Consider the following 26,231-nt stretch of genomic DNA (forward strand, 5'->3'; position numbering starts at 1 on the left):
CCTCCCAGCGCCGCGCCGTCCAGCTCCGCGCGGCCGGCTTTGGGCGGTAGAAGCGAGGCCCTCACGTGGTAGCTCCGGAGTGGGTCCCGTTGTCGCTGTCAGTCCCCGTGAGGTTCCCACCCGGGACTGACCGCCGGGAGAGTTCCCGACTCGGGGACTGCCCTCCGACCAGTCCGCTGCCCCTCACGGCGGGGCCTGCGTGAGTTCCTCACCTGGGGTGGCCTACAGGTGAGTCCCCTCCCGGCCGACCTTCCGCCCCAATCGCGGCTCCTACCAGGTGACCACGTCCCTCCAGGTGAGCTCCCCACCAAGGCAGGGTCCTCCCCGCTGGTCGCTCCTTCGCGGCCTCTCGCCTGGCTCCTGGCTGTTAGCTTCCTTGAGTTCCTCAGGGTTCCGGCGTGTGAACGCGCAAAGACGGACGCGGCTTTGCTGTCCTCGTGGATTTGTGGTCCTCAACCCGACTTTCCACGCGCGTTCGCAGAGATCGTTGCGGTCACCGGGAGCCCAAGGTTGGCAGGCCTAGAAGAGTTGTCTGGGGCGTCTTTGTAGCCAGTTCTTCAGACGCTTTTTAAGTACTTGGTAGCTGTCGTGACGGTCCTGATGGCTGTCTAACATTGAATTGAACAGTTAAGTTAGTAACTGTTGGATGTATATTGGATGTTTTGACACACGGGCAGACTGACATCTTTTGACTGTTCTGGTCTCTGTAACAGAGGAAGGGTACTTTCATTCCTTATTCCCTTGTAAAGGTGCCTATAGAGAATTAGTTCTGAAGGTAGGTCTGGAGAATTTCGGACCCCTTAGATTAAAAAAATCCAGTGATCCAGCTCTCAGTAGATCAAACTCTTTTCGTTTGAGAGTATTTAAAATAGAATCGTGAGTCTGCGATTTTTTCTCCATATTTCATTGGTCCTATTTTGTTGTTATTTGCAGTGCTGTGGTCAGTCCTTCAGTCGTGTCCGACTCTTTGTGACCCTGTGGACTGTGGTCCACCAGGTTCCTCTGTCCACGGGGTTCTCCAGGCAAGAATACTGAAGTGTGTTGCCATGCCCTTCTCCAGGGGATCTTCTGGACCCCGGGATGGACTTGGCATCTCTGTGTGTCCTACATTGCAGGCATATTCTTTACCCACTGAGCCACCTGGGATCTCTTTATTTCAGTATTAAGTATCATGAAAAACTTTCTCCTTTGAGTACCTGACTTGTTTACTTTTATATAATGAAAATGATTTAATCTGATATGTTTTCCATTTTTACTATGACTTTTAGGAAACTCAAAGCTACATTTACCTCAGTTTTATAGGATTATAAGTGGTTGGTATGTTTGTATTGCTGCTTTAGTCATAATTTTTTTGTATTGTATTTTTCTAGCGTTAATTGTATACGTGTATTCTGTAGAGTCTTTAGAAACAGTGTATTTTCGTAAGTTAATGAAGTTATTGTTGCAACTGAAATAAGTCTTTCTATTGGCACTGGGTTTATACTTTATTTCTTTTGAACTTGGAGAAATATTACCATTTCCAAATACTGCTTATCTTTTTAAACTGTTTAAAGTTTAAAACTCCTATGTATTAGGAGTGGATCCTAATACATACTCTACAGTATGTATGTATTAGGACATTTTTGCTGTAACAACCCTTTCAATCTAAAGCCATGTGTGAAAATAAAAGTAATTTGAGTGTTCGCAAGTAATATGAACACTTTGGGTTTTGTTTCAGTGAATTCCTGCACACTGACTTCTGAGGATGTCATATTGGATCACAGCAGGAGAACTTGTACATGTGTGTGTAATCCATCTTCTGTCTGCTTTCATGTGAAAAGCATGAAAGTTTTCTTCTAGAAAACTCATGGACTCAAGCATCTTATATATTGACTTCTGCCCAATGGTGTTTTAATTCATTGAAGAATTTTTTTAAAAGGAGTATAAGTTATGTAGACAATAAGGTACATGATGTTCATTTTTGGTGCCTATTAAGTTTGACCTTTATATAATATATTATTTTCCATTGCTTTAAATTGTAGGTGCCGAAATGGCAGCTGTTTATTCTGGCATTTCTGTGAAACTTAAAAGCAAGACAACGTCCTGGGAAGATAAACTAAAACTAGCTCACTTTGCTTGGATTTCCCACCAGTGTCTTCTTCCAAATAAAGAACAAGTAAGTTTAATGCACAAGTTACATTTTTATGACCTAAACTAATGATCACTTATTAAATTGCATATTGATGTTTAGTTAAAATTTTAAAAGATTAGAGAAAAGGCTGAAGAAGGAAGCATGGTTAGAAAGTTAAAAGTAGTTTCAGTGAGAAAAAGTTAATAGATATTTCACTAACAAACTTTTTCTGTTACAAAACCTCAGCATGTCTTTTATGTTTGAAAATATCTCTTATATTCCAAATTATGTGGGTGTGTGCTAAGTTACTTCAACTCTGTTCAACTCTTTGTGACCCTATGGACCGTAGCCTGCCAGGCTCCTCTGTCCATGGGATTCTCCAGGCAAGAATACTGGAGTGGGTTGCCATGCCCTCCTCCAGGGGATCTTCCCAACCCAGGGATTGAACCCACGTCTCTATATCACCTGCATTGGCAGGCAGGTTCTTTACCACTGGTGCCACTTGGGAAGCCCTAAGTATGTGCATCAGTGAACAAATTTGGACTTGGGTTACAGGAATTAGGTTCTGAGTCTGTTGGCAGTTTCATTTATTTGTAAATCCTAAGTGATGCTCCATAAGCAATTCTTATTGGTGCTTTTTAAACATCTTTGGAACTTGATAAATCAAAGGTTGGGAAGTAGAGAAGCTTTAGCATTTGCAATAACCCAAGGGGAAATAGATTATAAAGTGATAGATTAGAAACAGATTAGGAAGCAAGAAAGACATCGTTCTTTGTTAACATTTCTCAAACTTATCTGACTAAGAAAAACTGTTAATATAGTGGAGACACCAGGATGATGAACTCATTAAATTGGATTAACATACAGTCATTTGGTGCCTCATCAGTAAAGAAGTCACCTGCCAATGCAGGAGACACAGGTTCGATCTCTGGGTTGGGAAGATCCCCTGAAGAAGGAAATGGCAACCCACTCCAGTATTCTTGCCTGGGAAATCCCATGGACAGAGGAGTCTGGTGGGCTACAGTACATGGGGTTGCAAAAGATATCAGACACAACTTAGTGACTAAACAACAACAATAAAGCAGTTCAAAATGTGTCAAAGATGGATTACCACTGTTGAAATGATGAGATCCACTTTGTACAGCACCAGCAGAACTAGTAGTGTCTAAATCTGCCTGAGGGTCACCTGACAGCTGTGGCAGGCAATTTGATCAAGGTTTCCCCTATCCTTCTCGGGAGAGTTTTTTTCTTTTAGCATTTGACTATTCATGCTGTTATGGACATTTCTGGTGTCTTGAGCTGAGGCCTCACCACCTTTCCTTGTGTTTATGAATAAGGAATCATGTCACAATAATGAAAACTATCCATGTTCAGCCCTCCTCCTAATACAGCATTTGTGAGTCATTCATAGAAGACTCTGTCTTCTGAATGCAATAAGTAGGTTTAGAGATGAAGCTGCAGGTAACTCAGGAAGCCAGGACACAAACTCTGGTCTCCTGACTCTGCATCTTTGCTTTGGTGTGTCATTCTTTTTGTGGCCATCCTGAGCAATTGTTGTGCTTTTACCTTTTAAAATTTAGAAGTGATTAATTAGAAGAAACTGTTTCACTTGAAACTTTTTATTGGCCCCAGGTAAAGGCAAAATTAGTTTTTTTCTTTTTTATTTAATTTATTTATTTGGCTGCGCTGGGTCTTAGTTGGGGCACACAAGATCTTTGTTGCAGTATTCAGGATCTTTTAGTTGTGGCATGTGGGATCCTATTCCCTGACAAGGGATTGAACCCATGCCCCCTGCATTGGGAGCATGGAGTCTTAGCCACTGGACCACCAGGGCAATCCCCAAAGTTAGTTTTTTTTTTTTTTTTTTAATTGATTGTTTAATAAACATATTTTAAGGTACCAAAACATAATATTACCAAAGATAAATTTTAAAGAAAGTTTTTCCCCCTGGCAGTTGTATTTGGTTATTCATGGGATGTCCCTATAAATGTCCAGTGTTTTTCTTGATAAAGAAATTCATTAATTTTAAGTATATTTTTTTCCAAATTTAGGTACTGCTTGATTGGGCAAGGCAGTCGTTGGTTGCATTTTATAAGAAAAAACTTGAACTGAAGGAAGACATTGTTGAAAGGCTTTGGATCTATGTAGATAACATTCTACATAGCAGAAAACTGCAGAACCTCCTCAAGAATGGAAAAACAGTTAACCTTCATATTTCCCTCATCAAGGTAATTAACAGTTTCCTGTGTTATCCTGTATGTGTTACATGTATCTCTGTTGATTTCCTGTTAATACCAGAGGCTTAATTGTCTTATGGTTAATTATATCAAGATGCAGAAAATATCAAGGTAGGAGGGGAGATGGCTTCCCAGGTGGTGCTAGTGATAAAGAATCCACCTGCCAATGTAGGAGATGCATGAGACGCAGGTTCGATCCTTGTGTCTAGAAGATCTCGTGGAGTAGGAAATGGCAACACGCTCCAGTATTCTTGCTGGAAAATTTCATGGATGGAGGAGCCTGGAGTCTTTGGGGTTGCAAAGAGTCGGAAACGACTGAGCACACACACAGCACAACAGCAGGGGAGAAGAAAAAAATAGTACGTTTAGAGTTATAATAATGATTGATATTTATTGAATGCATATCAAATTCTCTATACCAGGTGTCCCTAACCCCTGGGAGTTAGGAACTGGGCTGCACAGCAGGAGGTGAGCGGTGGGCAGGCCTCATCTGCCATGGCTTTCATTACTGACTGAACTAAGCACTTTATATTATTTAATATTGAATAAAAGATTAGAAATTTTTCATAAGCTGGTTAATTACCTTTTTAATTACGAAAGGTATCCAGCAAATGATGCTACTTTATAACTTTTTTCCCCCACCTTTTTGTTGGACTAGAGGGAAATCAAAGGTCAAAATCTAGATGAGAATTTCCTCAAAGGTTTTTGACTCAGTGGGCAGGAGAAAAGCAGTAGAGGCTGGGAACAGAGGAATTAAATGGTTGATGCCTTATGGTTTATAGGCTTTAGTGGTTCTTGAAATTATACTCTGAATTATATCACTTTATAAAATAATAGGTCAGTGGTCACCAAACTGGATTATTCTGAATGGTCCTTAGGGGATGTGAGAAGAAACTATTTCATCTTTATATGATTTTTAAAAGGTCACCTTAATTTTTATGTATGTTTTATAATTGTATAAAATACTCATACTATGGTGCATGTGTGTAATTTATAACCTTATCAGGTATAAAAGTGGAAAAAGTTGTATAATCAGAAATATTTGGAGATTACTGTAGTAGAGTGCTGGCATTTAAGTACAAAGTATTTTTGGTTCAGCTTTTCCGGAGCCAGCAGTTATATGGATGGAGATAAACACATGTGTGTCATTGGGCTACTCATAACTTAGCACCTGGGATAAATTTGATATTCAGATGTTGTGAGGCTGGAAGCAAGTTGCATAGCCCATAAGTGAATTTTGGAATCTGCCTGGCCCTTGTGATTTCTGTTTTTTGTGAATTTCAGAATTTTGAAAGCTATAGACTGGGTTTGCTATTACCATAAGTAGTAACTGGCAACGTTTGTTTTCTTCTTTTAAGAATGCCTTTTGCTTTGGCTTTTTCAGGTACAAACAGTATTACTGATTATAGAAATGTGTTTTGGACCACAGGATCATAACCAAAGGCTACTGTCCCATGTACCTGTAGCATCTAAGTTGAATTATAGGTTTAGGTTCTAAGAAAACATGAAATCTTTGGACTTTAAGCCTTATAAAACTCTGCTATTTAGAAAGGGACAGCAGATATATAAAGGCATGGAGCCCTTTTCTTAATTTATATTGGTAGGAATTAAGACAGGTCCTCTGCCTTCCTTTGATGTGCTAAGGAAAAGTCAGGTTCATTTAGATGTGCTAATCTGGGCATTTCTTTCTCATTAAGATCAGGGCAAGGAGTGAGTTTGCTCATTGTGTTGTGTTTTTTGAGTGTCTGCGGGTTTAGGGTCAGTGACGAGTTTCCTTTCTTTCTCAATACTCAGATCATCAATGAGAGGATAGCCGAGTTCTCTCTTTTGGGATCCCAGAGGAACATCTGTGTTGTGCTGAGCTGCTGCCAGGGTATCCTCTCGACACCTGCACTTGCTGTCGTCTACACGGCCAGGCAGGAGCTGATAGTTGACCTGCTGAGCCAGCTCTGCTGGTTGGCCTGTCGGCAGCCAGGAGCCATAATACCCCAGTTATTTGAAGTCATTCACCTGAGCCTCAGCCACTACCTCTCACTTCAGCAGCAGCAGGTCAACCCGAGACGCGCCTTTGGGGAGGTGACTGGGCACCTGCTCCAGCCCTGCCTGGTCTTGAGACACTATCTCTTGGGGGGCACATGGACTCAGGCTGGCCAGGGCCAGCTGCGGCCAGCGCTAGGCCGGGACATTAGGAATCAGATTGAGGCTGTGCTTCAAGGTGGAGCTTTTCAGCCTGAGCTGCTCCCTTCATACAAAGAGGAGCTCTTGGATCAGCAGCAAGGCGACTCAAAGATAGGGGCCATGAAGAATCTTCTAGCTCCCCTGGGCACTATGATTGCCAGGCTGGTGGATGCCGGCTACTGTGACCCATCCCTTCAGGCTTCAGTGGTGGCCAACTCTGTGGCCTTGCTGTACAAACTCTTTGTTGAGTCTTACCTCAAGGAGGGGAACCAACTGCTTTGCTTCAAGGTGCTCCCTCAACTTTTTGGCTGCTTAAGAATTTCACACCTGGAGGAGCAGAGGCAAGCCCTGTCCATGTCCGATTGGACCACAGAACTCCTGGTTGTGGAACAGCTTCTAAACTCGGTGGCCAGTAACACTATCTACAACATCGCTGCTGACCGAATCCGGCATGGTGAGGCTCAGTTCCACTTTTACCGTCATCTGGCTGAGTTGCTGCTAAAACACCCACAGGCCCTTGTGCCAGCCTGGTTCCGCTGCCTGAAGGTTTTGCTCTCCCTGAATCATTTGATCCTGGAGCCAGACCTGGATGACCTGTTGGCTTCAGCATGGATCGATGCAGAAGTCACAGAGTTGCGGACCCAGAAAGCCCAGGAGGCACTGATCCACACGCTCTTCCAGACATACGCCAAGCTCCGGCAGGTACCCCGGCTGTTCGAGGAGGTGCTGGGGGTGCTCTGTCGCCCCGCAGCTGAGGCGCTGAGGCTGCCAGTGCTGACTGCTGGCCCTGCTGCGGTGCTCCAAGAGTGCCTCCCGGAGCTGCCCCTGAGCCAGGTCCTGGACATGTGGGCTCTCGTGCAGGAGCGGTTCCAGTCTCTGGTCTTGTCTGGCTTGAGGGGTGACGAGGACATGGCCCTGAAGTCCCTGTCGCTGAGCTCGCTGCTGTGCTGTGTCATGGTCAACGCGCGGAGCCTGGATGCTGGCTCACCCCTGCCCGTGGTCAGGCGCATGCGGCAGGCCATGGACGGGATGCTGCAGGGCCTCGTGAAGCCCCTGCTGGACCTTCTTCGCAAGCCCTGGCCCTCAACGCCTGAGCTCTGGCAGCAGAAGGTTGGCGACTCTGCGCTTCTGCTTGCCCACACCTGGGCCCAGGTGGACACCGTGCTGCGCTTGAGCTGCAGCCCATACCGCTCTGAGCCCGGGACCTTGGCGGGCGCCACCCCAGAGCCCTCAGGCCCCCTTCCGCTACTCCCTGGCGTCGAGGCCAAGCATTGGGAGGAGATAGAGGAGTTCACGGTTCAGTCCGACTCCCTCAGTCAGTACTGCTTGGAGCAGCTCCACCTGCAAAGAATGAAGAACACCTTACTGCAAGCCAGTTTCCAGTCTGAAGAAGCCCTCTGTGCTCTGAGGCGTGATGCCGCCTATATCCTGGGCTCTGGGAGAGCGAGTGTGACCCGGGGGATGTCGGCTTCCTGGGATGGCCAGGTCGGGACAGTGAGTGTGCACACCTACCCCATTGCCCACTGGCACTTGGTCATGTCCAATATCATGATTTTAATATCATATCTTGGTCCAGATGACCTACAGTACCTGGCCAGCATCCTGCTGAGAACTTTACCAGTGAGCAAAGCCCAGGAAGGCTTAGTGGAGGAGGAACCAGATATCACACTTGGAAAGATCTCCCAGGCCGTCCTCCACAGCCCTCTCTTCCCCGAAATGCAGTCCCTCCACTCTGCGTTCTTCCTGGGCTTGACCGCACGCTGCGGCAGCATCCTGTGTGCCGCTGCGCAGAGGGAGACAGCTCTTCTCCGCCAGCAGCTGCCCTGGCTCTTTGAAGAGGACTACATGGTCGTGGCTCACTGGGAAAGCAGATTCGCCAAAGTTGGGGCTGAAGGTGTAGAACCAAGAGAAGAAATTGCCCCAAACATACTCTCGTTGGCCAGGGCTGACTCCCCCATTCAGCTGGAGGGGGGGCAGTTGGAGAGCATCCTGCAGCTTTTGGGAGTTCTTTCTGCTCTACAGCTGGACAGCCTCCTGGCACCCTATCATGTGCATTGTTTTCTTCTGTTACTGTCTGTGGCCGTCACCACGCCAGGCAGCTCTTGCTCCTCCTCCCTCACCCTCAGGGTTTTGAGGACATGCTACCAGCTTCTCGGTTGCCTGCAGAGAGGCAAGAGTGCCCAGGCTGTGCTTAGGGTCATGTATGTTAGCGATATCTTTGAGGTCACACTGACCTCCTTGTTCAGAGCCAGTAGGAGGTTTCTTGTGAGTGTGAATGACCCCTCTTGGCTGGAATTCCTCCAGGTGGTGGGAACGTTCTTAGAACAGCTCCTGCAGATGCTTATCCAGAGAAAGCTCAGTCTGGGGCTCAATTTTGGGAAAATCCTTGCCTTCCTCTCAGGGCACCAACTGCACAATGAAGTGACTTCAGGCCAACGGTCAGAAGATCAGGTTCCTCTGGGCCAGCAGCTCATGCTGGTGTCCTTATCTAAGGTGTGCCAAGTGCTGGGGCCTTTAGTCAAGGAGCAGAAGCAGCAGGACGAGGCCCCAGAAGTGCTGCCCAAGCTGTTGAAGGAGGTGGTGCTGCAGGCGGGGGCCCTGCTCCAGCACTGCATGGCCCCTGGGGCCCAGGGTCGCCTCCCACCCGCTGTCATCTCGTCCTTGGGCTCACTCTTGGAGGCCGATGTGGCCCTGCGCTCCAGGCAAAATTGGACAGATGTTTCGAAAGGGACAGACAAAGCGCTGTCCGCCTACACCACCCTCTACCAGACCATCTATGCTCAGATCCTGTTGGAATTGCCAGCCCTAGTGGGAGATCCCCCATCTTTCCAGGCAGCCGTGCAGTTTTTAACTCTGTTCTTTTTGGTCCCAGAACTACATCCTCAGAAGGATTCTGTGTGTACCTCCGTGTTTCATTCTGTGAGAAAAGTCCTTGCAGGTGAGACGTTTTCTCTTGAGCTACTTGTGTACTGTAGAGCTTTTGGTGAAAGGTCACTGGGTGGCAGCCAGGTGACTTTCTGCCCACCCCCTTTTTTGAAACAGGTGTGCATTTCAGAGGGTACTACACCAGGAGCTGGTAGAAGCCCTCCCTGGTGTTCATTTCTAGTGTCTCCCTTTGTGCATGTGAGCAGTTACTCACAATTGTTTCCCGGCTTTTTACACAAATAGCAGGCTTCTACATGTATTGTTTCATGCTTTAGTTCTTCACTTATTTTGGAGGTCGTTCTAGTTTATAGTTTTGAATCACTCTTCTCTGATTGAGTCTTTCTGTCTTGGCCCCAGAAGTCAACGTAGACAGCTTCATCCCTATTTGTAGGCTCTCCAGTATCAGATCTTCAGCACCACCAGTGGACTTAAGAAAGATTAAACCTGCCAACCTTTTAAAATTGCAGGTGACTTAATTTATAGGGAACCTCATGAAATTCCGTGAGGGCGGATGTTGTTCCCCAGGTCTCTGTGGTCCTGGCCATTGTGGGGCCCTGAGTCCTGATTGGACAGCGGCTCAGCCCATGATGTCATTGCAGTGTTTTAGCTGGATGTCAGCCTTGCAGGCCAGCTAATCAGGACCAAAAACCCGGCCAGTGTCTTCATGCAGAATTCACTCCCTGCTGTCCCCAGGTCAGAGGTCAGCAGACCAGAGTCCATCCCTAACGTGATCTCATCAGGGCGGCACTGTCCCAGTTGCCGTAGACCTGTTGGCTTCTCGTTTGCTTGTTCCTGAGGTGGGGGCTGGTTAGGATCGTCTGAGGAGAGGCGGGGGCCGCCAGCCTAGCCCAGCCCTCAGTGCACACCGACCTCTCTGTGCCCTGATGGGAGGCTGCGGTGGCGAGCGGGGGCCGTGGTATGCTCACACCCACAGATGTCCTTGGGCTTTGTAGGAAGAGAGGCCTCCTGGGCCATGGCCAGGGCAGAGCAGGGCCAGGGTCTGCTCTGGGTATGGGCTGACTGGGGGGCCTTGGTCACGTGTTCTGTTTCACTCTGTCAGCCTCTCTCAGGGAATGGTGTCACCTTGTTAATGGGTAAAATTCAGTCTTCTGTTAACTCATTTAACACGTTCTGTTAGAGCATTTAAAACCAATGTCCTAAGAAATGGCCGCTGGTGGTCTAAAGCTCTGGCCCCCTTCCCCTTTGTTAAATAGAATGGAGTGTCTTCCTTTATCCCTGAGACCCCTGTGATTGGAGGCAGCCTCTGAGTCCTAATTATGTGTCCCTGGACTTGTGGTACTTTGTACCCCAGACAGAGCTGGGTCAGGGGGTGAGGCCTCATACCCCACTGCACTCCCAGATCACCGGCCTAAGTATTGCCAGTGTTGCCATGGGGGCAGGCCTCACGCACCTGAGCTGCTAGATTCGCCTCTAGAAGGGACCAGGGTGGTGAGAGGTCTGGAGGAAAGGCCGAGGAGGGTGGCCCGGGGCTTTGGGCTAGGAGAGACAGGGTTAAGGTGACCACCTTGGTCCTTGGGGGTGAGTCAAGTAGGTCTCAGCTCAGAAAAATGAGAATTTATAAGAAATGCTGTCTGACAGGAGAATTGACTACCTCGATTCAGTTATAAAAAACCATCACTTTTAAAAATGCTTCCTATATGGGTGGAACTGTGTCCTCCTCTGGAGATGAATGAGGTGTTGGCTTTGACCTAATTTAGTAAACAGACATTCACACAAGTTACCAGAGTCACAGGGTGATGAAAGGCTTTGAAGCAACCAGCACAGTGGACTCTGGCAGGCAAGGCCTCCTGCGGGAGATGGGTGAGGGGAGGGCAGTGAGGTCACGGTGCTGACGTTCAGCCGTACAGTGTTTGACCAACTCTAGGAGTTGGTGCTGTCCCACCCATTTCACAGATCGAGAGAGTTGAGGCTCAGGGAGGTCGTGCCTCCAGAATCCTGCAGCTGTGGGACACTTGGACCTGGATGAGCCTTGGGCCTGTCCACTCGCCCCCAGTGCTGCCTGTAGGAAACACAGATTGGGGCACAGGAGGGACTTGCTCAGGGTGGGCTCATCTGCTGTCTGGAACAGTTATGCTGGGGTTGGATCGTAAAGGGCCTTGAGCCCACTGACTGTGGCTCTCTGATGAACCTGTGGACCCTGGGTGTAGTTCGTAAGACTGTCCTGCATTAAGTAGGGGTACTGGGGTGACTGCAGCAGGTGGGCTCCATGAGCCTGGGCTTCTTTCCATCCCTTCAACATCCCCATCTATGTAAAAGACCACCCCACCCCTGAGCCCCTACTGAGTTCATAAAAGAATGTAAGAAAAGTAGAAAAGAGTATGAAGCAATTGTCAGTCACCTGTCTCCCACAGTCCAGAGATAAGCCCTGCTAAACATCACCATCAGCATCCTCTTGGACTCTCTACACGGGTGCACAGGTGCTGTGGGCAGGGCACAAGGGCCGGGTATGAGAGGGTGGTGTCAGGCTGTGAGTGTGCCCTGCTTTTTCACTTGCACCATAACTGTCCCCACGTCTCCGAAATGCTGGCCTTTACTGACTGCACACCATTTCATCTTATTGAAATGGTTTATTTAACCTGCCCCTTGTCTGCCATATCTTAGCAGTCTTGTTTCCCTCACAGATCCTGCAATTCCGGTTCAGATAGTTGAGGAGATTGAGCCTCACTTGGGAGCCTTGTTCACCCAAATGTTAGAGGCTGGGACGACAGAGGACTTCCGCATGTGGCTGCAGTGTATCCTCCAGGGACTGGACGTCAGTAACCTGTGGAGAGCAGATCTGCAGGTGGGTTGCTCCTTTGGCTTCAATGGGAAAAGTTAGAAATGGCTGTGTCAGTGCTGCAATGACACAAATGTGCAATATCAATCCGATAGCGACTGTAGGCACTGCGGGAGTTTGGGACGGAGCTGTGGACTCAGGGGAGCCCAGGTCCTCAATGCACAGAGGCTGTATTTTCCAAAGGGGAACTCTTTCAAATTACAACTGTGTTCTTATCATATGGAATACTATTGGACTTCCCAGGTGGTGCTAGTGGTAAAGAACCTGCTTGCCAGTGCAGGAGATGATGTAAGAGATGTGAGTTCCATCCCTGGGTCGGGAAAATCCCCTGGAGAAGGAAATGGCAACCCACTCCAATATTCTTGCTTGGAGAATCCCATGGACAGAGGAGCCTGGCAAGCTACAGTTCATAGGGTCGCATAGAGTCAGACACAACTAAAGAGACTTAGCATGCATAGCATGCACACACGCATAATATTGACACACAAAAAGTTAAGTTCTACTCTCCATTGTTTGATATCACTCACATCATACTTTTGAAAATGTTACTTGGTTTGGTTACATAGCCCAGCTCCCATTTGAGAATCTCTCAGGGTAGCAAGCTGCCCTTGGGCCTTCTGCCCCCAGCCTACTCGGTCATTGCTAACGAAGCCCTGACTTCACACTAGGTCAATGTGTCCAGGGAGCCTCTGTGCAGAGCCAAAGTGCTCGAGTTTGGCCCCCTGACCTGAGCACCAGACTGGCTGGAGGCTGTCGCTTGCACAGGAGGAGGAAACCTAGGGGCTCACTGGGTCCCAGGCTCTCTCTGCTTCAGAGGGCTTTCTTGACTCCTGGTTAGAATTGGCACCCAGAGGTGGGTTTTGACGTGAGTGGGAGGAGAGCTGATTGGGGGCAGATTGGGGGCGACAGAGGGAGCTTGCTTCTCCATGTGAGCCCTGCCCCCCTGCCCCCTGTCTGCAGCTCCGAAGGCCTAGCTTTGAGAAGGCCTCTGGGCTTTCCTTCAGCCAACCAGCTAATACAACTCATGAATTTCCATTTACACCTGTCAGGGACTGCCCTGGCAGTTCAGTGGTTAAGACCCTGTGCTTCCACTGTGGGGAGCTCGGATTTGATCCCTGGTCAAGAAACAGATCTTGCATGCAGTATTTATTTATTAAAGAGAAAGAAAGATACCCATCAGCTAGTCAGAGGAACGTCGTGGAAGAGGTGAAGACTGAGCTGAGTTCAGAGATGAAGATTTGAATGGAACTGGGGATGTTGCTGTGGAGACAGGGGAAGGTGGAATGGATGTGAGTGGAGAGATGGATGGCAGGGGCTGGGGCAGTGAGCAGACCCTTGATGGGGAGACACAACCTCCAGGGAGGTGGAGAGGGGAGTGGATCTCAGCAGAGAGAGAGGGGGGTGTCTGGTCAGAGGGAGCAAGGGCAAAGCGCAGAAGCTAGGATTTCGTGGTGGGGGAGACTACAATATTAGGAGAGGAGGAAGGGGCCACCATAAGGCTCGAGTTCACGGTGTGAGATGCCCACATGGGTCATAGTCACTTTCCGTCCCTTCTCATGGTTTAAAACCATCACCTGTCATCATGGCACTTGGTCTAATTGTTACACTTTGTCCGTGTTTTCTTCTGGCCCTGCTTTTTATCCCTGAGCACAGATGGATCTCTTGGGTAAGGTACGGTGGCCTCCTCTTTTGACACCACCTTGATGAACTGGGCCTCTGATTAAAATGTCTGCAACCTCTTCTGTTTCACTGTCCTGGCATGTTTCTGTGTTTGGTTTAGTGAGGCGCTACAGAGAAGGCTCTTCCTTTGCCCCAGTTCTGCCCACCTAGTTCATATATTCCCTCAGGTGGTGTAAAGGGCGTCACCCTCAGGACTTGACCAGAGCCAAGTCTCATTCCCACCCCAGCATGGGACTCTAACGGGCTCTGCTTTGTCACTGCACCGTGACTGGCCTGCTTCCCGAGATGGGCCTCCTTCCGGAGCCAGCTCCTTCCACTGCTAATATTTTCCCTTGTCCCCTAGGCTGTGTTGTCGGCTGCAACATTGGTTAAGTTACTCCTGAACTGTCCATGCAGTGAAGAGAAGGCCAGTTTATTCTGGCGCACATGCCCGCAGATGGTCACGGCTCTGATGGTGAGTACCTCTGGGTTGTGCATACCCCTGTCCCTGCCTTTCAGTCGCTTCTGCTTCTGTCATGCTCTGGTTTTCTTATGCAGAGCATGTTTCTGGGGCTGTGTCCTGAAGTCAGCTGTGAGCACTGTGCTCACAGCTTGTGCTTACGTCATTATCAGCTCCGAGTCTAAATTGTGCTACATGAGCATAGCTCTGGATTAGCACATTCTCTGGGCATAGGGTCTAAGCCTTCTCTCTGATCTTCTGTTTTGTTGCTTTGTTGTTTCACTGGGAACCTGCATTAGTGGGCAAAGCCCATTTGTACTTAGGTATGGGTAGGGGGAGCTTCAGGAGGAAGAGGGTAGGGGTGTGGATGGAGATTAGGGTGGGACCTGGTCAGTGCTGGAGTCTGGACTTTCTTACCTCTGTCACTTGGGGTTTGGGGCTATTTCCCTGGAGATTTGCCTTCATGTTCTGTCCCTTGTTCCTTGCCCTGTAGCTGCAGACCCGAGAGGCTTGTCAGGAGCAGCCCTCAGCCCTGGCTCTGGTGGGGCCTGTCTTGGACGTCCTGGCTGCGCTGCTGCGGCAGGGGGAAGGGGCCATCAGCAACCCACACCACGTCAGCCTGGCCTTCAGCATCCTGCTGACCGCGCCCTTGGACCACCTGAAGCCCCTTGAGTATGGGCATATCTTCTCGAGGGCACACAACGTGCTCTTTTCAATCCTGCAGTGTCACCCGAAGGTGAGGAGGGCAGGGTGCGTGTGGACAGGGAAGTGCAACCTTCAGAAGAACAGCAGCAGGATGAGCGTAAGGATTTGCAAGGCAAACTTTTTGCTTCCAGTGGTTTCTAGGGCCCAAGTGGTTTCTCATGCACAGGAGTGTGTGACCTTCACATCAGGCTGTGTTGAATCTGACACTTGAAACATGTCTGTGTAGTAGGTGTTTCTGGAAGCCCATTAGAAATTATTCTGTTTTTGCAGTTGTTGTTTAGTCACTAAGATGTGTCTGACTCTTTGTGACCCCTTGGACTGTGGCCCACCAGGTTTCTCTGTCCATGGGATTTCCCAGACAAGAATACTGGAGTAGATTGCCATTTCCTTCTCCAGGGGATCTTCCCAACCCAGGGATTGAACCTGCATCTCCTGCATTGCAGGCAGATTCATTACTGCTGAGACACAGGGATCATATATTTAAATGTCACTCATTGGCTTAGGTTTATAATTCATATAAATTATGAATTATAATTTATAATCATCTTGGGTTTATAATTCAGTTGGATACAGTGAGTGAGGCATCCTGAGTTCTGGTTTTATAGTATGCCACTTTTTAAATAAAATGAGACTAGGAACAAATGCTTCATAGAAAAGATTTCAGTTCAGCTAACATTTACTGAACGTGTTCTGTGTGTCTTGTTTCACCCCTACAGCACTTCTGTAGTCAGTGACAATCCCATTTCATTGGCAGAGAAACTGATGCTCAGGGCTGCTCAATGATTTGATCACTGTCACCTCGCTGAGTCTGAATTTTATCTAGAAGACTGGATTTCTTTGACCAATGTTCATTTTGCTGTGCCACTGCTCAACATGATACATGGGAACTTCTGAATAGGACAGATGCACATATACATAGGCACACTCAAATATTTTTAAATGTTTTAATGCTCTAAGTTTGGAGACCTGCCAATAGTGTAGTTTTTGAAAAATTTATTTTCTGGTAAACTAAGCACTCCATCCAGTGTCCTCCCCACTTAACAATCACCTTTGGCCCTGCCCATCTTGTCAGCATCTTTGTTTGTTAGATCCCTGCTGATTCTTAGATTATTGTGTGACTGTAGAATATACATACAATAAAGTGGAAGTGAAGTTGCTCAGTCGTGTCCGACTCTTTGCAGCCCCATGGAATGTAGCCTACCAGGTTCCTCCGTCCATGGGATTTTCCAGGCGAGAATACTGGAGTGGGTTGCCATTTCCCTCTCCAGGAGATCTTCCCAACCCAGGGATTGAACCTGGGTCTCCCGCATTATAGGCAGACGCTTTACCATGTGAGCCACCAGGGAAGAGGTCAATACCAATCAATTATAAACTGGAACTGCAGATCTTGCAAAAGCTGTGGGGTTTCATGCAGTTTTTGAAAGTAACATTGGAAAGCTGTGTGCATCTCCTGCAAAACCAATGATGAAAAACCATTGAGCAGAATTAGACCGTTTAATAGTAGAAGAGAGCTGGCAAGGATAACAACATGGCATTGCAATAAAGAAGGACGTGACGTGTGACAGCCTGTGGGCACACTGCAGGGAGCAGGGCCCGTGCGTTGAGTCATGTATGTATGCAGTAGGTGATACAAAAGGGTTGATACAAACCCCAGGCTAGAATCTGCTCGGGTGAATCTGAAGAGAACAGCACAGAGTGAGCCCAGCCAGGGTACCCAGCAGTACAGCAGCTGGTGCCATTCTGAGCTTTTGATGTTTTACCTTATCTAACCCTCATGACAACCTGTTGTTATCCTCAGTTTGCAAATGAGGAAATAGGCGCGGAAAGACTCAGCGCTGTCTAGGACTGCATGTTAAGCGGGGTGTGAGCTCAGATGGTCTGACCTTGGATTTGTGTGCTTTTCATCACTGTGATGTCAGGATGAAGCGAGGGCCTCAGGAAACATGGTGACACACTGAAAGACTTGGCAGGATGACCTCTTTCTGAACATGTTGCGGAAGTTGATGTTTTGACATAAAGAATGGCATATTATGCTCTCCAGACCTTGCTTGAATAAACTTGCACCAAAGAAGAGAGTCAGCACTCGATTCACTCTTTGTTCACCCTGAGCCTTAGAGCAGTGCTGCCGAATAGAACTTCTCCTGGGGGGCGGTGTTTGTACCTGCATCTCCCACGGGAACTGTTGGCCATGTCTTGACCATGTGAAATTTGGGCTAGAGATTGTATGACTAGGAACTGAATTTTAACTTAATTTAAATTTCAGTAGCCACGTGTGGCTTCTGGCTGCTTTATTTGACAGTGCCTTGTTTTGACTATGATCTCAGGATCAGTTCAATTCAGTTTGGTTTTCTCAATCGTGTCCGACCCTTTGTGACCCCATGGACTGCAGCACGCCAGGCTTTCCTGTCCATCACCAACTCCCAGAGCTTGTTCAAACTCATGTCCATTGAGTCAGTGATGCCATCCAACCATCGCATCCTCTGTCGTCCCCTTCTCCTGCCTTCAATCTTTCCCAGCATCAGGGTCTTTACCATTAAGTCAATTCTTCGCATCTGGTGGCCAAAGAATTGGAGTTTCAGCTTCAGATCAGTCCTTCCAATGAATATTCAGGACTGATTTCCTTTAGGATGGACTGGTTTGATCTTGCAGTCCAAGGGACTCTCAAGATTGTTTTCTAAACACCACAGTTCAAAAGTATCAGTTCTTCAGCACTCAGCTCTCTTTATAATCCAACTCTCATACGTGACTACTGGAAAAACCATAACTTTGACTAGATGGACCTTTGTTGGCAAAGTAATGTCTGCTTTTTAATATGCTGTCTAGGTTGATCATAGCTTTTCTTCCAAGGAGCAAGTGTCTTTTAATTTCATGGCTGCAGTCACCATCTGCAGTGATTTTGGAGCCCCCCAAAATAAAGTCTGTCACTGTTTCCATTGTTTCCCCATCTATTTGCCGTGAAGTAATGAGACTGGATGCCATGATCTCTGTTTTCTGAATGTTGAGCTTTAAGCCAACTTTTTCACTCTCACTTTCGTCAAGAGGCTTTTTAGTTCCTCTTCACTTTCTGCCGTAAGAGTGGTGTCATCTGCATATCTGAGGTTATTGATATTTCTCCTGGCAACCTTGAGATCTCAGGACGGTTGAGCATAAAAGAATCCTGTTTATAACTTAGATATCATTTTTCAAGATAAAGTCTCAGCCAGACCTTTTCATTGCTAAATAATGAGAAATTTTGTTTCTCATTTTAAATGGGTTTGCTTTATGTAACCTTTTTCTCTAGTGCCCATTGTACTTGAATACATTGGCTACTGTACTTTTTGTTATTTGTTTCTACCCATATCCAGAATGCACCAGAAACAACTTAGATTCAGCAAATTCTAAACCAGGATGGCTTCATTAGATTCCTAAAGTTATGCAGTGTGGGAGCCCTACTCCAACCATGAAAACAGGATGTAAAGCAGTTAAGTAAGTAGAGTGAGCATTTCCCTAGAAAGTCCTGGCTAGAAGGAGTTGCTGCAACTGTTTTGAGTATCCTGATGGATAAAGTTAAGAAGGAAATAAATACAACTTCCTTTCAAGTAGAACTTAAACACTTGCCTACATATTTTTATATTCTTTTGTCTCTTATTGCAGGTAATGCTGAAAACCATCCCTTCTTTCCTGAACTGTTTTCATAGATTGGTGCGTTCAATTATACATGAAGGACGGCAGAAAGATAAAGGTAATTCAGAGAAACGGTATTATGCACAATTTCAAATGTGTTTATTTTACAGGAGTCTCTGGCCACATGTTACCAAAGGTAAAAAACCACCCAACTTAAACAACCCAGTGAAGTTTAAATAAGATACATGTTCAGATCATTAAAGAAATACTCAGAACAGTTTTTTTAAATGTTAGATTAAAAAAAAAAGTCATTGCTGCTGCTGCTAAGTCGCTTCAGTTGTGTCCAACTCTGTGTGAACCCAGAGATGGCAGCCCACCAGGCTCCCCTGTCCCTGGGATTCTCCAGGCAAGAACACAGTTTTTACTATATCCACAGCAGTGAATGCATTTGACATCCCCTAATTGAAATAGTTCTTTTCTGAAGGAAAAGAAGTATGTGGATTCAAGAACTATTTCTGGAGCTCGTAGGTCAGTGGGGAGATTAAAGGGGAGCAGGCAGTGGCCGAGCCAGCTCATCACTCATGTTTTAAAAGGGTGGAGTCTCTGCAGCTCACCATTCCCACTGTATCTCTGCAAGTTCGTGTTTGTTTAACAGTGAAGCAAACTGCCATATGGCAATCGCATAAATTATGTGTACAGCTGGTTTTCCAGCCTTGAAGTTGGTTGATTCTTGCTAAACTTCTAATTTGTAGGAGATTCTCATTATTTAGAAATTTGCATATAAAGTGAGGCGCTCTATACTGTGCTGTTTCAAATTTGTGTGGCATGAACATACCATGTGATGTGCCTGGCACAAGGGTGGGTGTGCTGGGTGCTTGGGACTACAAAGGAGGGCCTGAGAGCTCAGCTTGGAGGGCATCAGGGGGGAAACCCCAAGGCAATAGTTCTGAACTAGAAATATATAGGTGGTAATCACCCAAGTATATGGTGGTAATCCCCACTTGTGAATCAGGTTAATGGGTTTAGACTTGGGGATTTAAGCTACTTAACCAATTACCTTTTGCAGAAAGAGAATAGGTAGAGTTATTACTGTAATAACCAAATTATTTTGCCTAATTTTGGGGTCAGCTAGTAGCACAATTAGGTATTTTGCATTTTCATGTGACTTTGTGAGTCTTTCTGGCAACAGGATTTGGAAACAGGTTCCTGCCCCTGTGCTTTGTGAGTCTGTCTGGCAACAGGATTTGGAAACAGGTTCCTGCCCCTGGGCGTGACCCCAGCTCTTTGCTTAGGCCACTGAGATCAGTTCTGAACTCAAGAGCAAGAGCCTGGTTCTGGCTGTGCCATCCACTGTGGCAGAAGACCTGGTCCTGGCCTGGCAGTCAGGCTGGATTGGGTGTGTGCAGCATGTGGTCATCAGCATGCCTCAAGTTTGATCTTGGGCTCTGGGTTCTGCCTCGTCGTTGCTGGTGTGGCCCAGTCACCTCCAGTCAGGCCAGACTGGGCTCTCTGATGTGTTCATGGCTTAATTGCAGAGCATCTTAGCTGGTTATTTTTTTTTTGTGTGGGTGGTTATACTCTTTATGGAGGAGGCAATGGCACCCCACTCCAGTATTCTTGCCTGGAAAATCCCATGGATGGAGGAGCCTAGTAGGCTATGGTCCATGGGGTCGCTAAGAGTCGGACAGGACTGAGCAACTTCCCTTTCACTTTTCACTTTCCTGCATTGGAGAAGGCAATGGCAACCCACTCCAGTGTTCTTGCCTGGAGAATCCCAAGGACGGGGGAGCCTGGTGGGCTTCCGTCTATGGGGTCACACAGGGTCGGACACGACTCAAGTGACTTAAAAAAAAAAATACTCTTTAATGACCACATGTTAAATTTGGACTGAAATAACAGGTGCCAGGAATTCCTGAGTGAACCGCATGTGTCTTCAGAGTTTCAAGAGAGAAGATGTGGTATAGATTAGAAGCTAAAGAGGCTCACTCATAAGTATTACTTATTGAAATGTTCAGTGGAGTGATGTTAACAGTTTATGTACTTTCATAAAAGAGCATTCACCTAGAAAAATTGCTTATGTGTAAGATATTTGTATGTATATTCAATGTTTAAAAAAGGTTATTGTGCATTCCAAAAATTAAGCTCAATGTTGCATAATATATGTGTGAGAAACTGCATCCATTTGAAATTTATACTTCAGTGAGTTTTGATGGATAAATTCATGCAGGAAAGCACCATGACAATTAAAACAGCATTTGTTTCATCCACAGAAGAGCCCTCTTGGGGTCCAGCCCCAGCCCCTGGCAGCAGCCAATGTGCTTTTTGTCATTATAGGCTTATTTGGATTTTCTAGAATTTAATAAAAACAGTGTATTACTCTGCTGAGGGAAAACCAGGGAGGTTGCTCTGCTGTGCCAGGGTACCCGGCCCACCCTGCTGTGACAGACTTGGGATGGCATATGTACCCTGGGTTGTGGTACATTTCAGACTGTTAGAATTCTGAGGAGGAGTTTGTTAAGGCCTGGGTGATCCTGGCACTCTAGGGGAAGAGCTAGGAGTCTGAAATAAATCTGGGAAACTGGGTAGATCTAGTAATGTTAGTTGAGTCATATATACATATATATATATATATATATCCGACTACGAAAGAAAAATCCTAGACGACTTCTGAAACTTAATGAGGCAAAGACCCATCTTATCTTTAGAACCATTTGATATCAAAAACCTTTTTTTTAAGATGGTTTTTCTTTTTTTCCACATTAAAATTTTTCTTTTAGATATTCATGTCCTTTTTAAATACAATAGGAATCCTAGATTCATCCTAAAATCTTGGTTATTCTAGTTCATCTCTTAAAAAAACAATCATGGACTCTTGAGTATTGTAAGTGTTCTTCTCTTTGTAATATAGATAAATATTTGAATGCATTGTCTCCCCCTAATTCTGTCTTCAAATTGAGCCAATTAAAGCATCTAGGGAAAAACAAAACAAAACAAAAACAAAAGGTTTGAATAATTGGGGCTATGTTGAAAGTGTAAAATTAGGAGAGTTAAAATGCATGGTTTCTGAATTAATCAGTTTGGAAACACTTTTCTTCCACAGGAAGTGCAGAGGACCTGCCGGCGGTACTGGAGTGTGCCCGCCTCGTGGAAAGGATGTACAGCCACATGGCAGCGCGGGCCGAGGAGTTCCGGGTGTTTTCCCCCTTCATGGTGGCCCAGTATGTGGTGGAGGCACAGAAGGTAGGCCGAGCCGCCTGCCTTCCCAGGTGCTTCTGTTCGCAGCCCTCGATCACAGGCCTTCTGGCAGTGTGACCCATGGGGCCTGGTGGTCCTCCCTGGTGGCAGCTGCTCTGAGAGTGCAGCAGCCCTGCAGGGTCACTGAGAGAGCCATACAAAGATGCAGAGGCTGGCAGCGAGGCCTGTGGGCTCCTGCGGCCACCGTTAGGCCTTTTCTTGCTCCAGCACAAACCCTAGGCCTATTTTGCTTGGTCTCTTGGGTCATAAGGGAGATGAAATATTACCCAAGTCCTAGAGCAGGAGACAGAAAGAGGTCCTAGGGTCCCTCAGCAGCAGGGGGCTCAAGGGTTCTTTGTGCATGTGACTCAGCTGCTCTCACTCAAGTAGGTGACCTGGGAAAGATCCCGGTAGACTTGTTCAGTTGGATTAAAGGCTGTAATCCCAGTTCATCTGACTTTAGGCTTCGGGATAATTCATTCATTCTTCAACAGTGATCTCATTTTGGTGTGTCAATGTGCTATTTTTGTAATTCCACAAGACCCCCTGTGACCTGTGTAGTAAGTTCATCATAAGACTTCATGTCTTATTTGTTTAAATGGAAAGTCAGAGGCTTAGAGTACACTATGTTCAGGTATATATCTCTCTACTTGCGTAGTATATCTTGCTCTCGATAGAATATCCTGTTGTGACTCTTAAGAATGGTGGTGAGTCGCTGGTAAAGTGTTACATTAGAGGAGTCAGTGTTTCCTCCAAGGAGGGTCATCTAAATGGGATTCCTCAGAAAGCCTGGCGTGGTCTTGGCTTCCGTCCTGACCCTGTTTCAGGGCGTTTCCACAGCCCCGATTCTGCTCCCTCAGTCAGTGGAGATGCCCATCATGTGGGCGGGAGGCAGGTGTATGGGAGCCAGAGCCACACGCAAGAGCCCCTTCAAGTCATCCTTTGAATGAGATGTGGGCTTGGAGTTTGGTTTCCTTGCAATTGTTTAGCATTTTTATAGACTCTTGATATTTCCCAAGCAGTCATTACTGTGTGAGCTTTTGTTGGAACATGAGCTGAAGAACTGAATGAGACACCACAGTATCTCTTACCTAAGGACAAGAGGAGAGTCTAATTTGAAGTGTGAAGTCACTGTTTATCATCCTGAGATTTACTGTATGAAAAGTCTTTCACATCCCAGCCTCATTATACATGTCTAATTTATGCTTATCAGTTATTTTTTAATTTTTAATCTTGAAGACCAAAGGCTTTGGGAATTATCTCAGGGCGTTGTGTCCCAGAATCCATTGGCAGGACAGTCTGTGTTTTACCTTTTATTTGTTTTTAAAATTGGTAATGAAGAAAGTATTTTGTGTGCATTAGCAGCTTCTACTGAGAGAACTGTAAATCTTTGGTGACCAGGAAGACATGTTGTTTTAACTACAAGCTGGATGGCGGGGTGACTTGCCTTCCCCTCACGTTTTGGAGGCAGGTGCCATGGGTGAAGGTGTGTCAGTGATTGGGGCTGATGACAGCCTCGGTCAGGGGGAGGCAGCCGCTGCTGAAGACCTTGTTTCTTCCATGCAGTGTTGTGTTACCCTGGGTATGTGTCAGGGAAATTATGGTCACTTTTATCTTCTCTTTTACCCGTAGATCAGATTTACAGTTTTCTCTCTTTATTGATAGCTTTGGGTAAATAGTTTGCACTACTCACCTGGCCTGCTGCTGCTGCTAAGTCACTTCAGTTGTGTCTGACTCTGTGCGACCCCATCGACGGCAGCCCACCAGGCTCCCCTGTCCCTGGGATTCTCCAGGCAAGAACACTGGAGTGGGTTGCCATTTCCTTCTCCAATGCGTGAAAGGAAAAGTGAAAGTGAAGTCGCTCAGTCATGTCCGACTCCTAGCGATCCCATGGACCGCAGCCTACCAGGCTCCTCCGTCCATGGGATTTTCCAGGTGAGAGTACTAGAGTGGGTTGCCATTGCCTTCTCCTACTCACCTGGCCTAGGGGCCTTTTAAAAGTTACCTAGAAGTGTTTTCATTCATTGGCCAATGTTGTAGAAACTGGCTTCCCCCCCTTGTTTTCTAAATAAGTTGTCTAAGGTAAAGGTGTGCAGGGCTTGTGGTGGTCTGATCCTACTGCCTTCCTGTTCCCCCACCCCACCCCACCCCGTGCTCTGGGCTTTGCCTTCACCAGGAGACGCCAGGTAAAAGGATTGTGACATCTGAACTCCAGCACTTAGTTCAGATATCTGTTCTGCCACTGGGGAAATTACTGTGTCTCTTCTTGCCATTGGAAGGGGGATTATTTGTTTCGTGAGTGATGATTCAGTGAATGAGTGAGCAGGTCCTCACCCCAGCTAGTGAGGTTAAAGACTTCTGTTTTTAGTTTGTCTGTTTCATTTTTTCTTTCCTTCCCTAATACCTTAGTATGGAATCACAGACCAGTCACTCCTGCCGTCCTTGAATGTTCTTATCATCTATAAAATAGTAAAATTTAATTAAGGTAATCATCTGTCAAATGCTTTTTGAGCTATCATATGAAAATAACCATAACTGTGAAGAATAGCATCATTAGCAGTAGAAACAAATCGCCTCTTTAGGACTATGCCTCCCAGAGGTTACCTTGGTGAATCACGCTTCTTCTAGTTAATAAACTGTATCCTCGCTAGAAGCTGCATGTCTGCAGAGAGGCATGAGCTGCTAGGTCATCAGGACACTAATAAAGAACCGGCCGCCCCCGAGGCTTGTCGGCTCGAACCTTCCTGCAGCTTCTGGTTGCTGCTGCTGTGGTGTGCAGACGCTGTGCAGCCCAGGTCCAGCTGAAGCCTCTGAGGCCCTTGCAGGGTGAGCGGTGCCTGCTGTCTTGGCCTTTTTGTCCAGATACCAGTCTGAATCTCTGGTCTGAAAGTTTGTGCCAGTAGCAGATGTGGTCACACCAGGGCTGGACTGCCCACTTCTGCTGCAGCCCAGATTTTGGTTAACCCAGATTCTTTGGAAGGATTGCCTCTTTGAATATAGGGACCGATTAAATTATTCTGGGCATTTAGGGATTTAGGGCCCATTGTGTTATTGTTGAAAGAACTAAAAACCTATTAAATGGTAATTAGAAATCAGAAATCACATCTGACGTTGGGCCCTGTGACAAGATCTATCAGGGATCTGCTTGGAGAATGCTGCCCACCTGCCCTGCTCTGGGGGAAAGTGGTCACTTTGCTGCCCTCATCCCACAGGTAGGATAGCTTCCAGTAAGATTGGCCACATGGAAGAATGGGACCCATAAGGTGACTTTTACTATAAGATTTTTAAATCTAAAGCTTCCAGTTTTTAAATACCCCTGGTAAGCACAGAAGCATCATTTACTGAATAGCAAAGCTACCTCTGTGATTTCATGATGTTTTGCTACAGGTTTTTGTTGGCTTGAATTGACCTCTATTTCCTCCAAATATAAACTTTTGAGATATGAATATTCAATTAAGTTAACGTGCAAAATGACATTTTAAAAGGAGCATCTTTTCTCAAATTGGCAGCCAAAGTTGGACTCCCTCATCAGGTATTCTAGGGCCTGGCATCTGCCTGTTTGCTCTGACAGACAAGTGTATTCCCTCATCCCAGGTCACTTTGTATCCAGCGGTGAAAGTCCTCCTGCAAGAGGGTATCTACCTCATCCTGGACCTGTGCATTGAGTCCGACATCCAGTTCCTGCGGGCCTCACTGCAACTGGGGGTGAGAGACGTCTTCAAGGAGCTGCACAGCGACTATGTGAAGCACCATAAGTCCAAGCGCGAGGGAGAGAAAAGATACGCTGTCTAAGCTGCGCCAGGACATGCCACCGTGGCCCTGGGCCTGGGCGAGCTGGAGGATGTCGGGCTTCAGATGCTTAAATTCACAGCATTGAAATGTGTGCAAAATCCTTTGGGGTTTATAAAATATGTATTGCCTTTTACACTGATTTTTTCACACCAAATATTTTCTAACGTATTTTTTTAATGCAGTAAACATTACAATGCTGCTGCTGCTGCTAAGTCGCTTCAGTCATGTCCGACTCTGCGTGACCCCATAGACGGCAGCCAACCCTCATCCCCGGGCTTCTCCAGGCAAGAACAGTGGAGTGGGTTGCCATTTCCTTCTCCAGTGCATGAAAGTGAAAAGTGAAAGTCAAGTCGCTCAGTCGTGTCCGACTCTTAGCGACCCAATGGACTGCAGCCTACCAGGCTCCTCCGCCCATGGGGTTTTCCAGGAAAGAGTACTGGAGTGGGGTGCCATTGCCTTCTCCGAAAACATTACAATAGCATCCTGAAAATAGATCCTGGTGAGTTGAATAAAAATTGCCAGATCTCCCTT

General features: G+C 46.7%; 1 protein-coding gene across 2 annotated transcripts; it reads left to right on the forward strand.

Moving 5' to 3' along the window:
* Window positions 1-26,231, forward strand: URB2 (URB2 ribosome biogenesis homolog). 2 transcript variants are annotated; one of them, XM_027530629.1, is made up of 10 exons: window positions 1-295; window positions 2,022-2,155; window positions 4,162-4,338; window positions 6,142-9,463; window positions 12,093-12,253; window positions 14,271-14,381; window positions 14,860-15,102; window positions 18,705-18,792; window positions 21,775-21,914; window positions 25,503-26,231. In XM_027530629.1, the coding sequence occupies exons 2-10, from the start codon at window positions 2,030-2,032 to the stop codon at window positions 25,698-25,700; spliced, it is 4,566 nt and encodes a 1,521-aa protein (XP_027386430.1). In that variant the 5' UTR covers window positions 1-295; window positions 2,022-2,029; the 3' UTR covers window positions 25,701-26,231. The 2 variants fall into 2 exon arrangements, with proteins under 2 accessions (XP_027386430.1, XP_027386429.1); XM_027530628.1 differs by having other exon boundaries at window positions 1-228.

This window comes from Bos indicus x Bos taurus, chromosome 28 (assembly GCF_003369695.1).
Source record: "Bos indicus x Bos taurus breed Angus x Brahman F1 hybrid chromosome 28, Bos_hybrid_MaternalHap_v2.0, whole genome shotgun sequence".
NCBI classification, from domain to species: domain Eukaryota; kingdom Metazoa; phylum Chordata; class Mammalia; order Artiodactyla; family Bovidae; genus Bos; species Bos indicus x Bos taurus.